We start from the raw sequence: 24478 nt of genomic DNA, 5'->3' as shown, positions 1-24478 counted from the left end.
GTAAATACCAAATTGTATTTGCCTATGATGGCCTCGTAGACTTTGGAAATGTACTTAAAAAAAATATTTTGCCTTAATGCCTTTGTTTCTACACCCCCCCCAAGCACTTCCTGCCACTTTTATGAATTAATTTAAAGGCAGCTGAGCATAGAACACATTATGTTTTTCTAGCTACAACATGGACATGCCCAACATGTACCAGTTTGCTTCACCTTCCAGTGCCCTTCTTCCCTGGAGGCAGAACAAAAATTCAATCCTCACGAGTCTTCTGAGGGGCTCCAGGGAGCCAGCGTTGGATTCCTTAAAGAAGGAAACGATCAGACCCCCACAGGCAGTTCAGTCATATATCCCTGACACTCTCACACATTTCAGAACTTCCAGTTAAAAATATTTTATTTTTTTAAGCTTATACAAAAGTCATGTACAAAAATGTACATAATATTTTTCATTCAATTTACATTTTAAAAAGGACATTGGTAATTTCAAATTCTTTCTGCTTACACGTCATGTAAACATTGTTCTGGGCCCATATTACTTGGGAAAATTTTACTCATTCTTGACCACATTCATGACTGTGTAGGTATTTTCAGGTGAATTAGATCTGCCATGGAACTGATTTCTCTAGCTACACAGGTAACCATGACTGGCTCCATTCCAGGTAAAATGAGATTCTCTAAAAGATATAACTGCATCTTTGTAATACTATGAAGTTGTAAATGTACATAGACCTCCTTTTCACATACATATTTGTCACATCTGTACTTCTTTCTGTTCTTGGTCTATATACGTGCATCTACTAAGAAGCTCTTGGGAGACAAGTGCAGATGCCAGATGGGGCACAGTCTGTTTGGGCAAGTGGCTGGTGCTGCTGCTGCTGCCTGTTTGGGCAAGTGGCTGGTATGTATCTAACACTCCTGCTTGGAGCCTGCCATAGTGGCCACCATTTGTGACAGTGGCAGTGTGCACAATGTGAATATATAAAAATTTGAAAAAATGTTCAGCCAGTTTGGCAAATAATGCTCTTTAGTACATTTTGAGGGTCAAGTAGGCAAAAAGATAAAAATGAATGAAGGAGAGAAAAGCGCATTCCGGGTCTCTTTAAATGTGGGCTTTAGAGGAAATGCCATTTAACATTTAGGATAGTTTTGCCCCTTCCACTGCTTTAATCAAGTGGATGCTAAAAAAGAACATCCCAAAGGCATTGATCTTGGCGCAGAAAGCACTTCTTCCCACTTGAGGGAGAAGAATCCAGGAAGCATCGTGCCGGGAAAGCAAAACAGAATTTAGATGATAACCAGTTTTTCACCAAGCAGTTAATAGCTGATGGTGTTCAACAATAAATACACCATCAAAAGCAGAAAAATGGTATCTTCATTCTCAGATTTAAAGATACCTTTTAAAAAAATGACAAATTTTAAAATGTGATTTTTCTTACAAATCTATGATTGGTTCTGGTTACCAGGTCTAGTTCTGGCAACCCCCAGACTGACTAGACATAATTGGCTGTATCACAGCCATTCCTTTATTCTGCTACCAAGCCCAAGTATTTACCTGGTAAGGAATTCCAAGCTCAACCACATTCACAAATGCTCAGCCCTTCAGGGCTCTAAGACTGCTGCTGCAGTGTAGTGTTTATGACAGGCACAGCCCAGAGGCATTTTTCCTGGGCTAGAAATGTCGCACCTGGGAGCAGACACACCCTGCAAGAGGCTCTTCCCCCAGCAAGTGTTGCATCAGAATGAGACAAAGCTAAAACCTTGGTGATGTGTTACTCTGCTGAAAAAAATCTTTTGACTTTAAACTGGCAACCACAGGGAAGAAATTTCATCTAGTAGCTCACACTGCACTCTAACAATTAGTTAATTAAAAAAAATTAGTCCAGTCTCAAGTTTGAAATTGGATTTGGTCTTTCATGGAAATTTCCCCTGAGTTGGGAGATCAAGAGGATTGTGCCAACTTTGTTCTAGCAGCAAAGGACAAACGTCTACTGTCTTAAGCACTTTTTTTCCCTAAACATTGCACCTCCATGTCTTAGAAAGTGAAATCTAAACCAAATTTTTCAAAGATGAAATGCAGTAATAATACCATACTTATATAAACATGTATTTCAATATTTACCCTAGACTGAACACAACAGCAAGTGCTTATGAAAATTACAAGCCTTTGCTATCTCTAATTCTTATGATCATATAATCAAGCTTATTCAGGCTTTATCTTTACTTGTTATTAAATAACCCTTGACATTTATTTTGTTGGTATGTGCTAATAAACATACACATTCCCAAGAGAGCAAAGGAAAAACACCGGTCTGCCGCATTCTGTCGTTTGAAGCCAATTAAGCCACAGTCTCTAGTGCTTAGAGATGCTAGGCTGCAGCAATGGTTGTCATGGAAACAGATTTGCCTCTGCGTTTCTGGCAGAGTCAGAAATCACTGACTCATACGCCTTCAAAAAGGATCTGGTGTACACATAGCTCTCCACCCCCAACTTAATTTGGCTTTTTTCTCTGAAGAATATAGATTAGAAACTACAAAGGAAAACACAATATTCCATACACAATTTACTATAAGTTGGTGTTTTCTTTTATTGAATCATACAAATTTGAATGGGGATTCCTGAATAAATCTTTTAGTTAATTTACCTTTGGCAGAAAGAACAAATTTCAAAAACCTACTAGCTTCTCACTTATATGGAGTTTAAAAATTCTATAGGATATTTTTTTTTTCAAAACAATACTCTTAGATGTGCTTCAAAAGTGAACTGATAATTTGATTTATATCATAGCTTATTTAAGAGAACAGTTAAAAAGGACAGACTAGACATGTATTTCTTTTTAAAAATACAATTTTTGGTCATGTGAATGATTCATGTTCAGATTTCAAAAATAGAAAACATCCTAAAGTGCATCATTTTATTTATAATATAACTCCTTGAAATTATAACGATCTGTAATGTAAACAGTAAAGAATATCAAATTATATTTTGATGTACATTTAGATTTGTAGGATTATGTACCATCTTTAAATGTGTGGATTAAAATGAGGGCACTTCCAACACATAGCTCATGCTTCTATATGATTAAGAAAAACTTAAAGGCATTCCTTTCTCCTGACCCCCCTCCCCACCACCACTTGAACAGAGGAGAGCTGCTATCTCATTTCAGCAATGCAGAAGTAAATCCGCCACCAGGTGTTTAAGACCCATTATTACAATTGACAACTGGTTGGTGCGGCTTTACATTCTATCCCTTTCCTTTTTAGAAAATAAAACTGCAACCTTTAAGAAAGCAACTCTCAGAACAGGAGGAGGTCCCTGCTGTCCTGTCCACCCTGCAATATTGTCTTCAGGAGGTGGAGCCTCTGAGACAGCACTTCAGCCCGGTGGGCAAGCAGACACCAGGGCTCTGCCTCACAAAGCACAAGGGTGGACCCCCAAACCCTCTTCCTCAGGGCAGACACAGAAGGTGAAAAAGAAAAACAAATCACAGCGTGACATCAAGCACAATGAAGAGATGAATGATTTGGTGTCTTAAATTCCCTGGTCCCTCCAAAACGTCTAATATAGACAGCTTTGTGACACAGTCTTTGAAAAAAATTACAATCAAAATTGGCTATCTGCCATTTTTTTCTACTATATATGCTCTTGAAAGTAGTGTGAGCTAGATTCTGCCTTGAGCTGAGCTCTGAGGACTACATTTACCCGTCTGGGGATTTTAGTGCAGATTTACTTTTTTAGAAAAATTAAACTCTGGTAGGTATTCAGGAGGCTGATGGCACAGGCTCCCTCTCTCACATGATCCTCTACACTTAGACTAAGTATTAAGCAAGGCCCTTTAAGTTTGGCTAGAACCACAACAAAATCAAGCCCTCGGCAGGTTATATAGGCATGCTGGCCTCGCTTAGTGTTTAATATTAAAACCAGACTGGTAAGTGCAGTCAGTGTTCAAGAAACAATCTCCAGGCTCTTCACCTGTTACCTGATTTAAAAATCAGTATTAATATGGCTGCTGCTACAATCCCTCTGCCCTCTGAAGATGATTAAGTCCTAGTCAGGGATTGGATCTGTCAGCTGAGGAAGTCCTGAAGAAACGCACCCTCACGTACATGACTGCTCTGCCCCTGTGGGCAGATGCAGCTTCCATCTGAGAGCTGGAGGGAAAATCAATTCACACGCGGGGAAGGCGCAGCTCTGTGGGAAGGTCACTAGAATGGCCAAGGCAGCAAATAGGGCTCCAATGCATGGTCACACTTGAGTGGGTCCAGAGAGGGCCTGGACCTCCACAGTAAATTCACTCTACAGAGTAAAGTCCTGAGCTTGTTTTTATCACAGTTAGAGAATGTTCTCTCTTGTTTCTCAGTTGTCCAGGGAAAAACAGTGTATAATCTCTGTAGATGGGTGTGGCTAATGTAGTGATTCATCACTGTTAGTGTTAGTGAAGTTCCCACTACAAGTGTGTAAGTGTGCAGGAATCTTGACTTCTTATTACAAAATTCCTAAGTCAGGTCACACTGTCATCTTCCATGTAGGCAGTTTCTAAGGCAGGCAGCGGAAACAGGAGCCCACCCAAAAGGCCGGGCGGCAGAAGGGCGTCAGGCTTTGGAGGTTCAGCTCCAAGGCTGCCTTCTAGAGCTGCTCTGTACCAGGAGAACAGTAAGTCCTCCTTGCATCCGCAGGCACCCCTTGCTGGGCTGGGGTGCCCCTTACATGGACTTGGAATCAGTGTCTCTTTTGCTGATGAGCACCTCCAGGAGTCTTAGTTTCGCTTTTATGTGTTTGTATTCGTTGTATTCTTCGGCCATAGGAGCGCGGTCTTCCTTCTGGACGTTTCTAGTGGAAACAAAGGAAAGGGGGGCCGAGGCAAATTATCATTATGTGATAACTCTACAGTTTATCAACCTATGGAATCACTGTTGTCAAGTGGCACTTGGTACCTAGCCAAGGCTGGATTTAGATAAGCAGTGAAGAATGGTTTTCCCCTGAAGGCACTGTGTACTGAGCTTTTACAGTTAATCTGGGATTTTGTAGAATGCTATGAAGGACTAAGAAATATAGAAAGTCTTGCTTGGCTCTTATGTACGATTTCACAGTGAGTTCCTATTAACTGAAATCCTTTATACATACTTAATATTTTCTCATTTTTCTATATTTCATCTAATAAGCCATTAAGTTTGTAATCAGCAATTTGTATACCCACACGTACAGTTGTTTCAAGAACAGAGAATTCATTCTCTTGCTTATAAAAGTGATCCTGGGATTCAGCAACTGGATCACCTAACATTAATAAACCTTTATAGTTTACTAATTTTATATGCAGGTTTTTTTTATATATATACGCAAGTATCAGTTGGGTCAAGTGCAGTACTAGTTCTGTGTATCCATGATCTGACATCGCCCTTGCAACAACCTGCTGTGAAGGTGCTGTGGTCCATGGTCCACACACAGTGAAACCAGGAGCACCTGTCAGACTCCCTGCAAAGCAACTGCTCTCCACCCTGGTACCGTGTGCAGCTGATTCTCATTGTACTGTGAAATGCCCCCTCTAAAGGTTCAAACCCCGGGGCTTCCCTTTCTTACTATTAAAGAGTAAATGTGGGCAAGGGGGATAGCATGGGGCTTTATTTGTTTAATGAACTAAAACTAAACAGATTTTATTCATGTTCTGCTTTGCTCTAGGAAAGAGTTCTAGATGGCCTCTCAGCAGGGAACAGGCGCCTTAGGATTCTGAACCTCTGGCACCCATTCCCCCTTTGCCCTGTGAGGGCTATCACTCTGTCAGATAGGAAATGGAGTCAGATCTTATGATAGTGTAAGTCTCTCATAATTCTACTTTTTTTTTTTTTGTACTTGGGATTGAACTCAGGAGCACTTAACCACTGGGCCACATCCCTAGCCCTATTTTGTATTTTATTTAGAGACAGGGTCTCACTGACTTGCTTAGAACCTTGCTGTTGCTGAGGCTGGCTTTGAACTTGTGATCCTCTGCCTCAGCCACCCAAGCTGCTGGGATTACAGGCATGCTCCACCATGCTTGGCTACCATTTTTATTTTTTTAAAAGTTGTACATGTTATATAACAGTTCCTCACGTATAAGATACTGTCCATAATATGTGACAATAAGAGCAATAAAGGATACATGGATAATCCAAACATGCTTAGAAAGAAGATGGATTGGGGAAACACATCAAAATATTACTCTTTTTTTGTTTTGATACCAAGGATTGAAACCAGGGGAGCTTAACCACTGAGCTACATCCCCAGTCCTTTTGATTTTTTTAAATTTTGAGACAGGGCCTTGCTAAGTTACTGAAACTGGCTTTCAACTTGCAACCCTCCTGCCTCAGCCTCTTAAGCCTCTGAAACTACAGGTGTGCACCACTGTACCCGGCAAAATATTTATCTTGATTTGTCTTTAGGTATTTGGGGACTAATTTTTATCTGCTTATCTATATTCTCTAAATATCCTGTACTATGTAGAAAATGAAAAGAAAATGTTCAGGTATTAAGAATGTAAAAATTTTGAGAAAGTTAGCATAGGGCAGATCCAAATCAGAGATCTTATAAGTAAATTGACATAATAATTGAAAAAAATTATTTCCCCAAACTTCAGGACACATAAAAGAGTACTCAAATACTGAAACTGTATTCAGAGTTGAAATAACTTGGACCGATATAAAACCAATTTAAAATGATTAAATCTAACTCCAATGTATACAGATGACTGTGCCTTAAAACTCACTGGGATAAAAAACAATTCTCAACCAGGTGGACTTACTTTATATATATTCTTCTAGTGTATATTTTTTAAACTGGGAACTATCATTTTTGTTTTTGTTTTTTTTCATGGTACTGGGGATTGAACCCAGGGCATCAGGCATGCTAGTCAAGCATCCTACCATTGAGCTACATCTCTAGCCCAATCTGAGCTTTTAAAATGAGCTTTAAGATCAGTGATGGGGCTGGGTTGTGGCTCCAAGGTAGAGCGCTTGCTTACCATGTGGGAGGCACTGGGTTCGATCCTCAGCACCACATAAAAATATGTGTCCTCCTATAACTAAAAAATAAATATTCAAAAAAAAGATCAGTGATGATTGAGAGTTCCTTTTTCCTTATTTCTTTAAGGAAAAGAAGAAAAAAAAAACAAAAAAAAAACCCCTTGGTGCTCTCAACTTGAAATTCAGCTCCAGATTGCTTGTTTTAGATGAAAATTTGATGTGACAGATTAGTTTTATGCATGTTAGCTGAAACTGCATCAGTCAAGGACATTGCTCAGGAGCGTTTCTTCTTGAAGGGGCACATAAATCTCCCCTTCTCATTGTCAACCTCTAAGGGTACCTGGGCACAGACCCAAGCACCAGGTTTCAGGGAGGATGCAGAACTGTCCCCATCCTGGAGGCATTCCACAGATCTGTCAGGAACAAGGTGCTAGTTGTGTGTAGAGAGGAGGTGGGGACAGAAGGGACACATGCCCTACCTTCCATTTTGTCTGAAGAAATTGTCTTCAAAATCACGAAGTTTCTTTCGAATTTTTTTCTTTTCTTCTCTCATTTCCTGAAGGTGTTCCAAGAGTTCAGGTCTAAAAGGAAGAAAAAAAATTGTCAGGAAATTAAATCTGAGTTGTTATAAATGTAACCTGACAGGGGTTATGGAGACAGAAGGAAGCAAGTAAATTAAATTGTTGTGAGCACTAAATGCACCGAGGGGCAGCAAAAATGGGTGTTTTTTTTCTCCCTTGGAAGCCCGAACACGCGAACAATACAGGCATCAACTGGGGGTTCCTGCTAGTTATGCATTCTTGGGCCTCGTGAGATCCCACAGCACTTTGTCATGTTTTTCTTTGCGAGAAAGAGATGCCATCTGTGCCCAGTGTGTGTTAAAGCTGTAGTAGACCCACATCATACAATGCCATTTAGAGAGACATTCTGGTTATTTAAGCAAGACATTATTATAGTTATTTAAGCAAGACATTCTGGTTATTTAAGCTCAAAAGCTCCCTCAAATAACTATTGGAGAAAGCATAAAAGGAAACTGAGACAGGATTTTTTTTTAAGTCAGTCACTGTTTTCTCCACACAGAGGCACCCCAGGTTAACCACTTGTGTTTTGTCAATTTATCTAAATACAAAGGCTAAGTAATATTTATGAAAGTTATTTTCTCTGACCTATTTCAATACCACCCTCAAAATGACATACATTGATGCAGCGTGCAGATTTGAAAGCCCTGTGTCCTGGCTGCATTTTGATGGTATTTTATCATCCATTGGGGAAATAAATCCATCGGCATCATCTTCAAATTGGTCCAGAAAACAACGTGCACTGAAATCTGTTTTGAGAGTGACTGTGAAGTCAGGCTTCGTGTTGCTATCGTCTTCTGACCCCTCCTCTTCTTCCTGGAGACACACAGCAACATCAGTAAAAATCTGGTCACATTTTTGGGCATGCTTTCACTATTGAGTATCATTTTAAAATCATCTAATAATTCATATTTCATGTAGTTTCTTCAGTACCTATCATATTAAACATACTATAGTGAAGGTATAGAGGCAAAACTGGCAAAACTGAGAAGGCTTTCCCAGTTGGTCTCAGCTGTGCCTTCGGATCTGCAGTCCCTTTGCTTCATAGGAGTGAATGCTACATTTTTAAATTTAAATTGTTAAACTTTTAAAATTTTACAAATATCTGACTTTTTAAATGAATTTTCTTTTTTTCTCTTTTTGGTATTGGGGATTAAAACCACTGAGCCACATTACCAGCCCTTTTTGCTTTTTATTTTGAGATAGGTTCTTGCCAAGTTGCTTAGGGCCTCACTAAGTTGCTGACTTTGAACTTGAAATCTTCTTGCCTCAGCCTCCCAAGTCACTGAGATTACAAGCATGTATCACTACGCCTGGCAAGTTCTTTTTTTTTTTTTTAATAAAATAATTGTCATCTGTGTAATTTTTATAAGAATTGAGATAATGTAGCAGGATGTGTGATGCATGCCAATAAGCCCAGCTGTACGGGGGGATGAAGCAGATTGCAAGTTGGAGGCCAGCCTTGGCAAGACCCGGACTCACAATAAAAAGGGCTGGGAGTATAGCTCAGTGAAGAGCACTTGACCAGTATGCTAGAGGCCTTGGGTTCAACCCTAAGTAGTATGGAAAATAAAATGAATTGAGATAACATATGTCAGGTACCCAATGAGGCACAGGTATGCTACTCTTGGTAGTAACCTTTGAAAATATGTGAATAATAACAAAATAGATAGTCAAGCAAAATCATAAATGATAGATATCGGGTAGATTGTAAAAGATAAGATATGAGCAGCTGGGGAAGAGTCCGTGATCAACTCACTAGCACTGGTGGCTAAAAAACATATCAGGAGTTGGTGGGTGATGTAGCTCAGTGGGAGAGCGCATGCCTAGCATGTGCCAGGCCTTGGGACATCCCCAGCACGCACGCACACACACACACACACACGAAAAAAAAAAAAAAAAAAAGAAAAAAGAAAAAGATGAAAACTAGACATTTTTCCCTTTTTTTTTTTTTTTTTTAAACAGGACTGGTATAATGTTGTGATTTCAATAAAGAGTTGAACAGACCTTGTGAAAGGAAAGCTAGTGGGGTGGAGGTGGGGGGTCAGCTGCCATCCTCCTGTAATCCCAGTGACTTGGGAGGGTGAGGCAGGAGGATCACAAATTCAAGGCCTCAGCAATTTAGTGAGACCCTGTCTCAAAACAAAAAACAAAAAAGATTGGGGATATAGCTTAGTGGTAAAGTATCCTGAGTTCAAACTACCAACAAAATGAAATAAAACAAAATAAAAAACAAAACAAAAAAGCTGGCTGCACAAATTTCAGCCCAGGGATGATGCAGTGGTGAGATGACTTGGAGGGAAGTCCACAGTAGCTCTTTACCTGACCCTGCCTCAGTCACCATCAGTCACTTGGACAAAGACATAACAGGCATATTCCCCCAATGTATGAATCTTGATTTAATCTATCTCATAAGGCTGGAATACAAGTATAAAAAGTAACTGGGAAAGCTTAGGGTCCTATAATTAGGTGAGGAAAGAGAGCTGGGTTCACAGAAGCAAGCACTGGACAGAGAAGGACACTGGGGACTGCACAAGTGCGGCACAGTGTGACTCAACATGAGGTGCACTGGGGTTCTCGCAGGGTAATTTCGTCCCCTAGGAGACACGTGGCCATGCCTGGAGACAGTTTGGGTTGTCACAACAGGGGAGGGGGTTGTGGTACACGATTGGCATCTAGTGGTCAGAGGCCAGAGACGCTGGGGAGCATTCTACAAAACTCAGGACAGCACCCCCAGCCTTGCCTCGTTGTCAGTGGTGTAAGGCTGTCACCTTGCCCTGTGAGGACTAAAATGAACTAACAATATGTTGATAAGCACATAGTCAAGGACTTGGAGAACTAAAAGGACGTTGGCCATCCAGATTAAGGACTGTCCCAGCTAAACTGTGCCTGGAAAAACATCTAATTCTGGGTACTAGTTTAGATAAATAAATAGGGATGTAGATAAATGTGTGTGTGTGTGTGTGTGTGTGTGTGTGTGTGTGTGTGTGTGTATGTGGAGATAGCAGAGCCAGGAGACAGCTGAAAAACCTGGAACCCATATTACATCAGAACAGTAGGAAAACTTGGAAAAAAGATTTCCCAGGGTGTGGCATGGGTGACTATAAAAGTATGAAGAGCTCTTAGGGAAGAAGCTGCCTGTGTAGTCCATGTTGCTCCAGAGGGCAAAACCAAGCCCACTGGATAGAATGAAATAAGCTGATAGTAACTATAAATGTGATAATTTTCAATGTGATATTTACCTTTTTAAAAATTTTTTTTTTTTTTGGTGCTCGGGATTGAACCCAGGGCCTTGTGCCTACGAGCCAAACACTCTACTTACTGAGCCATATCCCCAGCCCTCATTGTGATATTTAAATTGCACATATAATTAAGTTATGCTTTATAATTTAAAAAATATTTAAAAAATACATTTTTAGCTATTAGGAGCCACCGTACCCTCCCCATCTCTGTAAGTGTTTTGAGCTTGATGATGGGATCCCTCTGCAGGGGCAGTGTTTCTATTCTACTAAGGAAGTTTTAGAGGAGATCCCTGCAGAAGGTAGAGAACTGACTAGGTTCTTTGGGCTGGAATATCCAGGGTTTCAGAATTTGAGCCCTGTTTCTTACACAGCTGATTCTCTCCTATAAGCAATTAAACCAGGGATGGGGTTTAAAGAAACCATTAGATACAAACTTATTTGCAACACATCAGATTCTAAATTGTATCAGAAATAACAAGAATCAGTGCAGTCAAAATACATGTGAATAAGCCTGGCTAATAGGAACAACACAATCCAAAAGGCAGCACTGTTTACAAAAGCATCAGAGTCATTGGAAAATTATCTAAAACTTTTGACTATGATGTGGGTCAGAGATAATAATCCATGGCCGAGCTATTTTTGTGAAAAAATATTAAGCCTAAGAATAAGAATGGGAATAATATCCTTTTAAAAGAAGAGTACCATTAGGCTATCTTCCATTCATTTAATGAGGCAATTATCGAGTGCCATATTTTGGATGTATTCAAAACCACATTTTCCTCCAGTAGCGATTTCACTACATGCCAAGAGAAACATGTTAATTTTCATACACACAATTGCACAAATTTCTTCAATTATGCAAAATTACCTGCTAGACAAAATGTATCATCTTTTATCAACATCAAGGCATATTATAAGAAAATAGCCCTATTTTTAAAGACACAATGTAGCACACTGGCCCAGATGTCTCAATAGCATTTAGAGCATATTCATAAGTTCTGCTTGATAATATGAGCAGTAAGCACAGTCATTGGCGAATACCTTAAATTAGACATATCAAGAATTTTAGATCTCTAAGATGTAAGAAAAGGAATCAAGTAGATAAAAGCTGACTTTGTAGCTTGTGACACCTTACCTTAGGCAAGAAAATGAAGTTTTCAATTTCTGTCCCTCAGTAGGAAAGATTATTCTGAAAAATCATTCCTAACTACACTAAACAAATGGACGTGTCACAGAATATGACCGGTGAAACTTAAAACTCACTATTTTTTGAGTTTCACTCTCTCTTCAAACCTAAACAACTTCAAAAAACAGTCATGATTTTTTTTTTAAAAAAAGTGCCTTTAATTTTCATCTCTAGAGTCCCATATTAGGCAGTCCATTTTAAATGTTCAGTTGTCTAGAAACAAACACACACCAGAGGCTGATCCTAGTATGACCAATTAGGGTCCCACAGGCACAGAAGGCACCGCCTCTTCTAGTGAAGGCAGCCATGGATGACAGGGATTATCTGTATGAAATTCATAATTACTCCTGGAAAAAAACCAAGGCATATGTTCTAGTGACTGCCAGTCACAGCACCACATCCACAGATGAAGCACTGATGGTAACACTGGTCCCGAGGAATAAATATGGTGGGGGAAGGAAAAGTGGGTGAAACCACCAGCAAATCTGTCAAAGACAACTTGGTATTCAGCTATGAAAGTATAACTTTTCATTGCATTATACGTTTCTAATTGCTTTTTAAAATACACTTGGTATGTGAATTTTTTTTTTTTTTTAAAGTTAGTCTAATGAACTAATTTAAGATTTTTTGGAATACAGAAAATCCATTCCCCAGCTGGGAAAAACAAAGCAGAATAAAAAAGATTCTGGAAAACAAAATGAGTTCTGAAAGCAAAGTAAAAACTAAAGAGCGGAGAACGAAATGAGACTAAGGAAATCAGCTAGTCTACGATCTAAGTAGAAGGGGAGTGTTTAAAGGTGGCTATGGGCACATTACAAGAAGCCATCACCCAAGGGCACAATCACAGCCTTTTCCCACAGGATGGGAGATGCGAGTTTCGCTATGGGTTAGCAGCTGAGGTCTTCACCTTTATCTCCTTGAAGAAGGAAGCAGTTTCACCCTCGATAATTGGTTGCAGCAAAGGGCTTCTCCGCTTGCTGGAGGGGGAACCCTGTGACAGGTGTTAACAAGTAGGTTACATTGAGAACCCCTTCCCCTCTCCCTCCTCCTCTGGGCTTCCTCTGGCCACACCAGTATTTGATGACAGTCTTTTAACGATTCTAACCCCTTCCCACCTAAACCTCCCCGGAAAACCTAAAATGACCCAAATTCTTCTCCAAGTTGTAGCTTCCCTTCAGAGCCCACACCCATCCATCAGGGAAGACAACTGGGACAAGAAGAGCATGTGACTAGGTTAACCAAACACTCAGAAAAATCCTAAAGGCAAACGTACTTGACTCTCTTTCCTCTTTCCTCCTGGTCACAGTAACTAGAACACTACAATCAGCTAAGGAGAATAGCCAAGCTCAAAAAGCAACACGAACGTCATCTACCTTCTCTGTTTAGGAACCCTAAGGGTTCTTAACTGGAGAAAGAAAACGATTCCTTAGATTCAATCCATTTATTTATGAGTTTATTCTATAGGAAATTTCTAGAAGAGTAGCTGTCTTCAAATACAGCTGCCTGTATCCTCCCTTAGTCATAAAAAAAAATAAATCACGTTAAAAGAAATATAAAAGCATTTTGTAGGCCTAGGAAAAACCAGGGGATTTAAGGAAGGAACAGACGAGATCAGCAGCTGAAATGAATATGGATCTCTGCAGTGACTTCAAAGTGAGGGGGTGAGTGCCCATAAAGAAAGTCAGGTCAGGGCATAAGGGCAACCAATCAGGTAATGTCCCCGCCCCCTAGAGGTGGGGAGGGCACTAACATCCCACTTAAGTGACCAGGGGTGGATGCCCTGTGGCTGGGCTAAGGGATGGGAGCAGGCTGGCTGGTGCTGGATGGCCTTGCTGCTCCCTAACCTGACAAGATAACAATCCAGGGGCCAAGAACAGCGAGCCCAAGGATGGTGGACACAGAGGGCTACCTCAGAACCATTAGCTTGACTCCCTTTTCTTACACTCCCTCTACTTCTCCACAGCACCCAAGAGCAGGAGACTCTTTCTAGAGTTCCTTAGAGGATCCTCCCTGGATTGGACTCTCAGGGAGCTGTCCCTCTGTGGGATGAGGAAAGAGTGTGGACAGAGCCCCTGGGACTAGAGAGGTACTGTTTGGAGTGAAGAGCCTGGAGAAGGTATAGCCCCTGTCCCCTGTGCTCTGTCTTTGAGGAAAGGGTCGGGGAGGTGGCTCAGCATGTTAGATAGATATATATGGCCAAAGTGTGTCTCCCCAAAGTGTGTGGGGGGGCGGATTCTATAAGCTTCAGATGTGCTCAGAAGTCTGATAAAGTCTTCATTCCTCAAGCTTGTGGGCCATGGATATTAATAACTGGTTCAAGCCTTTCCTTTCATGAGAAAGCAGGTTAGAGCCCTATTAATATACCCAGAGTTCTTTCAGTGAGAAAGGGAGTGTATCAACAATAGGCGGGTATTGCACTCACAATGATGGGTACAGTGTTGACCCGGGACAGGATCTGTTTCACTAGCCGGTACCTGTCGTATAGTGGCTTCATAACCTGACGTTCATTCTTTGTCACCTGAAAAGCAAGGACAAGATTATTAAGAAGCCAGTTTCCAGGACTCATCCTACCAGCTGTCCAAGAGAACAGCCCTTGGTGGGCCCTTGTGTCCTACAGAAAATACAGATATTACAACTCGAGTCTTTTTTAAAGAGTTTATTTAAACTATTACTTATTCAACAAATATTTAAAATACATACTTCAGTGGTAGATCAGTGAAAATCATTCTATTGGTAGTATTGCTTTTCATAAATCAGAACTATGGCCATTCTTCCTATCTATCCCAGTCCTTGGTAATTATCCTAAAGAACTAAAGTCATCATGCTATAGTGACACAGGCATACAATTGCTATGACATATGCATGTTCATAACAATTCACAACTGCCAAACTATGGAACTAGCCTAGGTGTCTGTCTCAGTGAATGAATGGATAAAGGAAATGTGATATATATATATGAACAATGGGGTTTTACTCAGCCATAAAGAAAAACAAAATGACATCATTTGCAGGAAAATGAATAGAACTAGAAACCATTATGTTAAGTAAAATAAGCCAAACTCAGATGCTCAAGGGTCATGTTTTCTCTCATATGTGAAAGCTGGAGAGGAAAGAGAAGAGAAAGGTAGAGAGGAGAGAGAGGGAGGGAGGGAGGGGGGAGGGGGGAGGGGGAGGGAGGGGGAGAGAGAGAGGGAGGGAGGAAGAGAGGGGGAGAGGGGGAGAGAGAGAGGGAGGGAGGGAGGGGGAGAGTGTGTGTGTGTACACGCGTGCACTGCGGGTAGTCTCATGAAAATCAAAGAGATCAGTGGAATAAAGAAAAAGGACTCTACCCCATTCACAATAGCCTCAAAAAAAATAAAATACTTGGGAATCAACCTAACAAAAGAGGTGAAAGATTTATACAATGAAAACTACAGAACCCTAAAGAGAGAAATAGAAGAAGATCTCAGAAGATGGAAAAATATACCCTGTTCATGGATAGGCAGAACTAACATCATCAAAATGGCAATATTACCAAAAGTTCTCTATAGGTTCAATGCAATGCCAATCAAAATCCCAACGGCATTTCTTGTAGAAATAGATAAAGCAATCATGAAATTCATATGGAAAAATAAAAGACCCAGAATAGCAAAAGCAATTCTAAGCAGGAAGTGTGAATCAGGAGGTGTAGCGATACCAGATTTCAAACTGTACTACAAAGCAATAGTAACAAAAACAGCATGGTACTGGTACCAAAACAGGCGGGTGGACCAATGGTATAGAATAGAGGACACAGAAACCAATCCACAAAATTACAACTATCTTATATTCGATAAAGGGGCTAAAAGCATGCAATGGAGGAAGGATAGCATCTTCAACAAATGGTGCTGGGAAAACTGGAAATCCATATGCAATAAAATGAAACTGAATCCCCTCCTCTCGCCATGCACAAAAGTTAACTCAAAATGGATCAAGGACCTTGATATCAAATCAGAGACTATGCGTCTGATAGATGAAAAGGTTGGCTCCGATCTACATATTGTGGGGTCAGGCTCCAAATTCCTTAATAGGACACCCATAGCACAAGAGTTAAAAACAAGAATCAACAAATGGGACTTACTTAAACTAAAAAGTTTTTTCTCAGCAAGAGAAACAATAAGAGAGGTAAATAGGGAGCCTACATCATGGGAACAAATTTTTACTCCTCACACTTCAGATAGAGCCCTAATATCCAGAGTATACAAAGAACTCAAAAAATTAAACAATAAGAAAACAAATAACCTAATCAACAAATGGGCCAAAGACCTGAACAGACACTTCTCAGAGGAGGACATACAATCAATCAACAAGTACGTGAAAAAATGCTCACCATCTCTAGCAGTCAGAGAAATGCAAATCAAAACCACCCTAAGATACCACCTCACTCCAGTAAGATTGGCAGCCATTATGAAGTCGAACAATAACAAGTGCTGGCGAGGATGTGGGGAAAAGGGTACTCTTATACATTGCTGGTGGGACTGCAAAATGGTGAGGCCAATATGGAAAGCAGTATGGAGATTCCTGGGAAAGCTGGGAATGGAACCACCATTTGACCCAGCTATTGCCCTTCTCGGACTATTCCCTGAAGACCTCAAAAGAGCGTACTACAGGGATACTGCCACATCGATGTTCATAGCAGCACAATTCACAATAGCTAGACTGTGGAACCAACCCCGATGCCCCTCAATAGATGAATGGATAAAAAAAATGTGGCATTTATACACAATGGAGTACTACGCAGCACTAAGAAATGACAAAATCATGGAATTTGCAGGGAAATGGATGGCACTAGAGCAGATTATGCTAAGTGAAGCTAGCCAATCCCTAAAAAACAAATGCCAAATGTCTTCTTTGATATAATGAGAGCAACCAAGAACAGAGCAGGGAGGAAGAGCAGGAGGAAAAGATTAACATTAAACAGGGACAAGAGGTGGGAGGGAAAGGGAGAGAGAAGGGAAATTTCTTGGAAATGGAAGGAGACCCTCATTGTTATACAAAATTACATATAAGAGTTTGTGAGGGGAATGGGGAAAAAATAAGGAGAGATATGAATTACAGTAGATGGGGTAGAAAGAGAAGATGGGAGGGGAGGGGAGGGGGGATAGTAGAGGATAGGAAAGGTAACAGAATACAACAGTTACTATTATGGTATTATGTAAAAATGTGGATGTGTTACCGATGTGATTCTGCAATCTTTGTAATGTTTTGAATAACCAATTAAAAAAAAAAAAAAAAAAAAGAAAAAGGACTATAAGGCTGGTGGGGGAAATGCTGCAGAGTGATATTGGCCAAATTATGTTGTGATATTGTGTGCATGTACCAATATGTAACAACAAAACCTACCATTATGTACAACCACAATGCACCAATAAAAGGTATGGAAAATTTTTTAAAAAGGAAAAATATAAATATTTGTACCAAGCAACAAACAATGGTCATTTTTAAGTTCCTGCTTAAAACTACTCAAAGGTTCAAAATTCCCAGAGGACTCACTAGTTCCTGGGTCCATGGAAGAAGAAAGCTTGTGTTTCTATTATAATGCATATCATGCGGTCCCCAAGTTATTTACATGCCTTTGTGCTCCATGAAATCATTGTGTTTTTAAAAAGAAGATTCTGGCAAACAGCAGGTATTCAAGAAACATTTGCTGAAAGAGCACATGGATGACTCACTCATCCTTGTTTCCCTAAAATCTGGCACAGGGCTCAAAATGTTTAAAGGATGAATTCTCTAGGCAGTAGGGAACAATCAAGCCCAACTCCCTGGCATAGCATTTGAAGTTGCTCATGACCTGCTGCTTCTCTCTGCCCCCATCATACCTCAAGCTCCAGAATTAAAGGAGGCCATCATAAAACCTCCTTGTCAATTTCCTTCTCCCCTGAAATGGCTTCCTCTCTGCTCCTTTGACAAATTCCGTATCACGAGCCACCTCCCTGCATGCAAGTGTCTTCTAACATCCCCTACTTGGGGAGACTAATCCTCTCCTTCATGTCACCACCCCACTCTGTGTATGCCTTGCAATTTTATAAACTTTTATACTCTATAGTAACTGTTTACACATCTGTCTCCTTATTTAAACTGTAGCCCCTTGAGAGCAGGACCTTGTTTTTGTATCCCTAGTCACTATTTCAAAGCCTGACATAATGGAAATGTTTCATAAATATTTACAAAATAAGTGGATGACTGTTGCCAACCTAAATAGGTATGACCAATTCACAGGTAAGCATACATTTTCTTTTGGTTACTTCAATGAGGAATGAGATGAAATCTCTTTGTTTTCAAGTCAGCTATTTGTCTTCTGTATTTTTTTTTTTTAACTACTCTACACCTGATAAGGCAAGAGTTGCAGAGGTAGGAAAGAGCCTAAGTAGTATCTAGCTTTGACCTTTCTCTTAGGGGTCTTTTGAACTTTCAACTTCAACAACAATGCTAGGTCATGGGTAATGGATCATCCTTTGTTGCTGTTTGTCTTTGCCAGTCTCAAAGGGATCAACAGTAAGTGCATTTTGGATTAACACCACAAGCTAGGAGAAGAGACTACCATCATGCAAAACATTTTGTGGATTTCGCATCATTAGTGAAATAACAACCACTACCTCACTTCTGTTGCTTCCATTATCACAATAGTAAAGGGAGACTGGAAGGGAACTCATTATTTTTTATGAAAAAGACTGAGAATCAAACCACAGGTGTTATTACTACACACCCATCACAAGGGCTAGCACAGAAAGACCAACAGTGTCAAGTGGTGGCAAGAGGACTGGACAACCGGAAGTCTCCTTCCCCGCTGGTGGGGGCGGAGTACCTTGGAGAACTATGTGGCAGTTATGTGTCAAGGTTGAACCTGCAACCCATCAATTCCGCTCTTAAGCTCAGACCAGCAAAGATGGCCACTGAAATTCTCTGAGCCTCACTTTCCTAACTGGTAAACAGCAGAATTCAGATTAGAAAATCTTGACAACCCATAATTGTTTGAAAATGACTTTAGGCCCAATATGTTGTGTACTATCTCTTCAAAATCCACTCATTCCTCTTTTAAAACTTTAGTTTTCATTTAAATGGTAATGCTGAATGATTTTCCAATGTGTGGAAATAGGATTATTATTAAGGTGTATTTTTACACACAAATCAAAACATAACTATCAAGATATGAAGATCTAAAGGGCAAAGGCAGCACTTCCTACTGTCTTTGCTTATGATTTAAAATTTTTTTCTAGTGCTCACTTACTACCCTATTTGTTACTCAGTAAGTTTCAGATAATATTTCAAAACACAATGGGAACATTAGCCAATAATTGTCCACATTTAATGAGTATAGAGTCTTGATTGGAAATCATACGGGCCTGATTAGATAACTGTGTTTGCCTGCCTTTATCTTTTGGGATGGTTTTGTTTTAGCCTCAAACCAAACTGCCCTACATCACTTTGGCTGCAATTACCTGACAGAACCATAAAGGTGAATGGTAAAATGAATCACATATGAAGAAAAGACAAAACTGGAATAATGCAATCTTAGAGTTAGAAAAGTGTTATATGTTCACACGATAAAGTTAATAGGTAATGTTAGGGTAATGATTTGCCTGAGGCAATAGAGCTGGGTCAAAACCCAAGTCTACCGACTCCCAGTTTAAGTTTCTTTCCCTTCACAAATAAGTGAAGCAGGATCTTGACACAATGTGTTGATGTTCATTTCTTCATTTTAAGGTACTTGACTTGACAGGATTTGACTTGGCTGTCCTTGAAGTCTGCCTTCCAAGCTGAGAGCTCTGCCTATGTTGAGTTAACAAAGATCTCTGAACAGTGGCATAAAAACACAATTTGTGAGAAAATATACTATAGATATACAAAAATTACACTGCTTCAAAATCTCAATAAAACAAAGTAGTCTGAGTGTGTGTGTTTGTGTGTGTGTGTGTCTGTGTGTGTTGGGGAGTGTACCTGTGCATCACAAAACTGCGGGAAGACAAAATGAGATAGACTCTTATAACTGTTGCCTTCTTGAATTACTAATTTGGAAAATGCCAACTTTCATTTCTTCATTTTAAGGTAATAATAGTAGGCTGGCTATGCAAAGATTCAGAAAATCCCAAACAGCAGCTAACCAAAGGGTAGCATTTATATATGACTCTATGATTGGCATAAATGTGTACCTGGCTATGTTTACGCTGTACTAGGCCCCACAGTTTTGAAACACAGGGTTAAAAGATGCCAGTGAGCAAAAAGACTCAAGAAGAACCCATGAGTTCTGATCAAACAACTTATTCTCTCCCTCAAATATTTATGACCAAAGCCTGTTGTACACTAAAGGCACCACAATGAGCTGCAGTTTTTTGCTCTACTTTTCTGTGCTGTGGTCTTTTTATGAGATCCTTAAATGCTGAAAAGGACACACTTCTGACGTGCCCATGTGTGAATTCTTGTTTTCCATCTATAGCATGCTCTGTTAAAGCAAACAAAACTGCCCTACGTCACTTTGGTTGCAATTACCTGGACAGAACCATAAAGGTGAATGGTAAATTGTGAATGCATAGAAACAGCAGCTGTTTTGACCTGTGATCCTGATAGTCTTTTAAAACCAGAATCTGTGGACTCAGCAAAGACCCATGAGTTCTGAGCACCTGGCTTCTCAAAAATTGGGACTTGGAATGAAAGTTTAGTTCTGGAAGTATCTTTATTTTTTTGTCTAAGTATCCTGTCCAAATGATATTTACAGATCAGGGTTCATGGCAACACCATGGATCTAAGAAAAGTTCAGTATTTGATTTTCAGACTGGCCAGATATCAAATGAACTCTGCTTTTCCTGAGAAGGTTGGTGTATCGCTTTCCAGAGAGAGGCGGAGTCTGGCCTGGGACCAGAAAAAAAAAAAAACAACAACACTCAAGTTTCCTAGAGCATTCGTTCCCATCCTATGAGATGCGAGGACCCATCAGAAAGAATGATGAAAGAGAAATGAATAAGGAGGACCAAGAACTGATAAGAGAGTAAAAAAGGTGCATTCTTTTTCCTGGTTTAATCATTTAATCAGAAGTTGGCCGCAGAGAGTAGAACATATAATTGTGACAGAAGTAAAAACTATCATTTACTCTGCAAACCCCAAAGTCACCCTGTCCCACTTCCTCAGTGCCAAACATCTTACCCATAAATATATGTATACATGTCTGTCTGTGTGTCTCTCTGTAATTCATTTAATTTCCATGACAACCCAAAACAGACATCTACTCTAAAAACACAGCACTGCGGGCCAAAGAGGTTACCCAAGTCGCCTAATGTCACAGAGTTAATCTCAGTTGGGGTGGTTCCGAATCCAGATCTGTGACTCTAAGATTCACAGTGACTGGGCGAGGCCTTCATCCAGGTGGAATGAATCTGCCCAGGTCTGAGCAACAAACAGCAGCACACAAAAGAGTGAACTGGCAGCAAAGTTAAGACAGTCTAGAAGGCAGCTGTGAGCTCTTGGGAGCCTCAGGCAAGGAAGCCCTTGAAGAAGCCCAGCAATGTCATAACTGGGATCCACACAAGAAAAGGAAAAAACATTAAAGGAAGAAAACACACAGCATCGCCAAAGCCTGCCTGTTGGCCACAACGAGATCTACACTTACGGTCTAAGGTCATGGTGGAAAAGGGGTTCTTCTCTGTCCATAGAAGTGTTCAGTTCTACCTATACAAGTTCAGAATACTCCACTTGAAAAGAAGAAAGTTGCACAATATATTTGAGCTCCAGAGCACTTACTGTTTGGTTCAATGCCTTTACAAAACTTGGGGAAAAAAAAAAAAAAAAACTTGGCTGAAGCATGAACATAGTTATCCCAGGGTACTGGTATTTTTCCACTGCAGGGACCGGCCAGCAAAATCAATCATCATCAGCGCCAGCAATTTTTTTTTTTTTTAATTTAAACCTGATATATTCAAAACCAAAATGCAGTGGAAAATGTATTCTGCAGCTAGTCACTGGGCTCATGCTGTATGTCAGGTCTCACGTTAGCTGCTGAAGATTAGGTTCATCACTAGGTGAACAAGGCCTAGAATCCCTGCCCTCACCCGTGTAGAGACTAGTAGCTAGGGGTGTAGCTCAGTGGTAGAGCATTTGCTCAGCTTGTGCAAAAGCTTGGGTTCAATTCCAAGAATTGGGGTGGGGGGGGGAAGTTTAGGAAATCATTCTGGAAGCGCTTTTATTTTTTATTTGGCAGTGCTGGGGATTAAACCCAGGGCCATGGGCATGTGAGGCAAATACTCTACCACTGAGCTACATCCCCAGCCCTGGAAGCTTCTTTATTTAAAAGACTTAAGATTATATTTTAGATGAAACAACTCTATCCATTATCTAGTTGTGACTGAAACTATGCTTTTTGGTTATATAAAAATCTATCTTTGAACCTAAGTTTCATAATTCCTTATACCTGCTTTTAAGAATTTGTTTTGTCGAATTTTAAATAACACTGAAAACAGAAAGAATGTTGCTAAGAGTAACCGACAAAAACAATGTCTGATTATATGTTCCTCAAGGAAGACGGCAGAAGCCTATCATGCTGCTGTCCCCCCACAGCTAGCAACTAACGTTCAACAAACACTTGCTGACAAACAAACCACCTCAAATGCTTCCTGCTGTTATGAAAACACAAAGCCATATTTTGGATACCTCACATTTTGGTTGTGAACACAGCTGAAAGTCCTCAAAAACAAGCACTGGCTGCAATTGCACTGCAGTTGGATGAGTAAGCTTAGAGAAAACGGCAGCTTATGGGGACAGACCTGGGACAGGGACGTCTCCTCACACCTGGGCTATGCACCTCCTCTGAACTACCTCTGCCCCTGCATCCCTCTGCTCCACCTTTTCCCTCCTCAAATAGGGACACCAGTGACTTCATTTTTGCTACATGCTAACTTTCCCTGGAATTTAAGTTTAGCATCGACCAGATAACAGAGTTCTCTTAACTGACTGAGCCTTCAAAAAGTTGTGATATGGTGTAAACAGGTAGTAAACCTCCTTTACAAGTGAAGAGAGCAAACAATAGGGAACTCCATTTACAAGATACTGAACATAGAAAACCTGGTCCCAAAGTCAGACCATTGACCCCAATCAGAAAATGCAGCGTATCACATACCGGCCTTCCGTGAATGCTTTCATAATAGAGGAGCGCCTTCTGCAGAGCCACTTTCTCATTAGCAATCTGGTCTTTGGTCATATCCTGAATAAACACAGGGATAAGAAATGAAAAGGGGAAAACACCTGTGAACATTCCAACTTCTTTATTTAAACAAACCTCCTAAAGGAGGGTTAAAAATAATCCTCGTTCAACAGTTCTCCCTGGCTCTGTCCAAAGCTCACTTAGGAATGAGCTAATCCTGACCTCTAGCCAGCAACACAGACAACACAACAGAACCATCATTAACGACCTGGGGCTCCCATGTGGCAGCAAAGGCGTGTGGAGCACCGAGGACAGCAGGAATGTGAGGCACACGGGGCCTAGCTGAATGGCCCATGCAATGACTATAGCAGGTTACACAGTCCTGAAGGTTTAGTCTAAAATCTTTCCACCTCAGATAATTATAAACTATTAACTTCAATAGGGTCGGTCATTCCGCAATACATGTGACAGAGCTGTCTGCTTTCAACCTGGGGTCAAAAACCAAAGTGCCCACAGGTGAAACACGCAGTTGTTTCATCTGCTTCCTAGACACGTGGACCGTTTACAGACCATGGCCTTCCACAGGGATTCATGTGACACCCTGTGTCTCTACCCAGCGGGTGGCAATGACATCAGCAGTTGGCTGGGGACCTCCACACCTTAATGTCCTCAGGACGACTGGTTTCTGCCCTCTTCTCCTGGAGCTTCCTCTGGATGGACTCCAGGGTGGCTTCAACGCTGGGCTGGATGGCTTTATCTACCAGCTCCTGCTTCTTCTCCTCGTCTTTTTCAAGCTGGGAACCAAAACTCTTGGGGAGTGTGTTGCTTCGCTGCCTCACCCTGGGCGTTAGGTCCTCTTCAGATATCTTTAGTTTTGATTCTGAGTGAGAAGATTTGGGGAAGAGACAGAGATGAGAACTGAGCCCTGCTGAATCCAAATTGTTTTTCTGTGATGTCACAAACTGCTTAGCCATGGCTTGCTTTTTTTTTTTTTTTTTTTCCCCTCTTCAGGGAGTATCTAATTATAATATCACTGAAAATCCCTGAGTCATTATGTAAAACCCAAAATAATGATAATGTCTTCCTGGATTATCTGGAATATTTCCCAAACCCTAATTCCTGAGAAAGCTTTAGCTCTGTAACACCCAAGCTTTAGCTACGCCAGCCTATTAGCTGTTCTCAGACTGGGGCAGATGTTTTCCCAGACCTGTTCCCTTAGCACCTAAAGAGTCGAAGGGCTCTAACACCCACTAGCTGGCCACTTGACTTGGATACCTCATTTTGAAATCATTTCACTTTGCACGGTAGTTGTTTATATGACCATCTCCTAAATG

At 40.6% G+C, this 24478-nt stretch overlaps 1 protein-coding gene across 3 annotated transcripts in view; it reads right to left on the bottom strand.

The window, feature by feature from the left end:
• Positions 1-375: 375 nt before the first annotated feature.
• Fam13a (family with sequence similarity 13 member A) overlaps positions 376-24478 on the bottom strand; it is a 99639-nt gene continuing 75536 nt past the window's right edge. For 2 of the 3 annotated variants that reach the window (XM_076864839.2, XM_076864840.2), the window contains 7 exons: positions 23804-24024; positions 23121-23204; positions 14421-14516; positions 12906-12989; positions 8190-8386; positions 7472-7573; positions 376-4827 (listed from right to left, as the gene is read on the bottom strand). In XM_076864839.2, coding sequence (XP_076720954.1) covers positions 4701-4827; positions 7472-7573; positions 8190-8386; positions 12906-12989; positions 14421-14516; positions 23121-23204; positions 23804-24024 — 911 coding nt within the window. In that variant the 3' untranslated portion in view covers positions 376-4700. The remainder of the gene's footprint in view (positions 4828-7471; positions 7574-8189; positions 8387-12905; positions 12990-14420; positions 14517-23120; positions 23205-23803; positions 24025-24478) is intronic. The other variant, XM_076864841.2, reaches the window with a different exon arrangement.

Source organism: Callospermophilus lateralis, chromosome 8 (genome assembly GCF_048772815.1).
Source record: "Callospermophilus lateralis isolate mCalLat2 chromosome 8, mCalLat2.hap1, whole genome shotgun sequence".
NCBI classification, from domain to species: domain Eukaryota; kingdom Metazoa; phylum Chordata; class Mammalia; order Rodentia; family Sciuridae; genus Callospermophilus; species Callospermophilus lateralis.
Note: the sequence above shows the minus strand (reverse complement) of the source record. Positions and strands in the feature narration are given on the sequence as shown.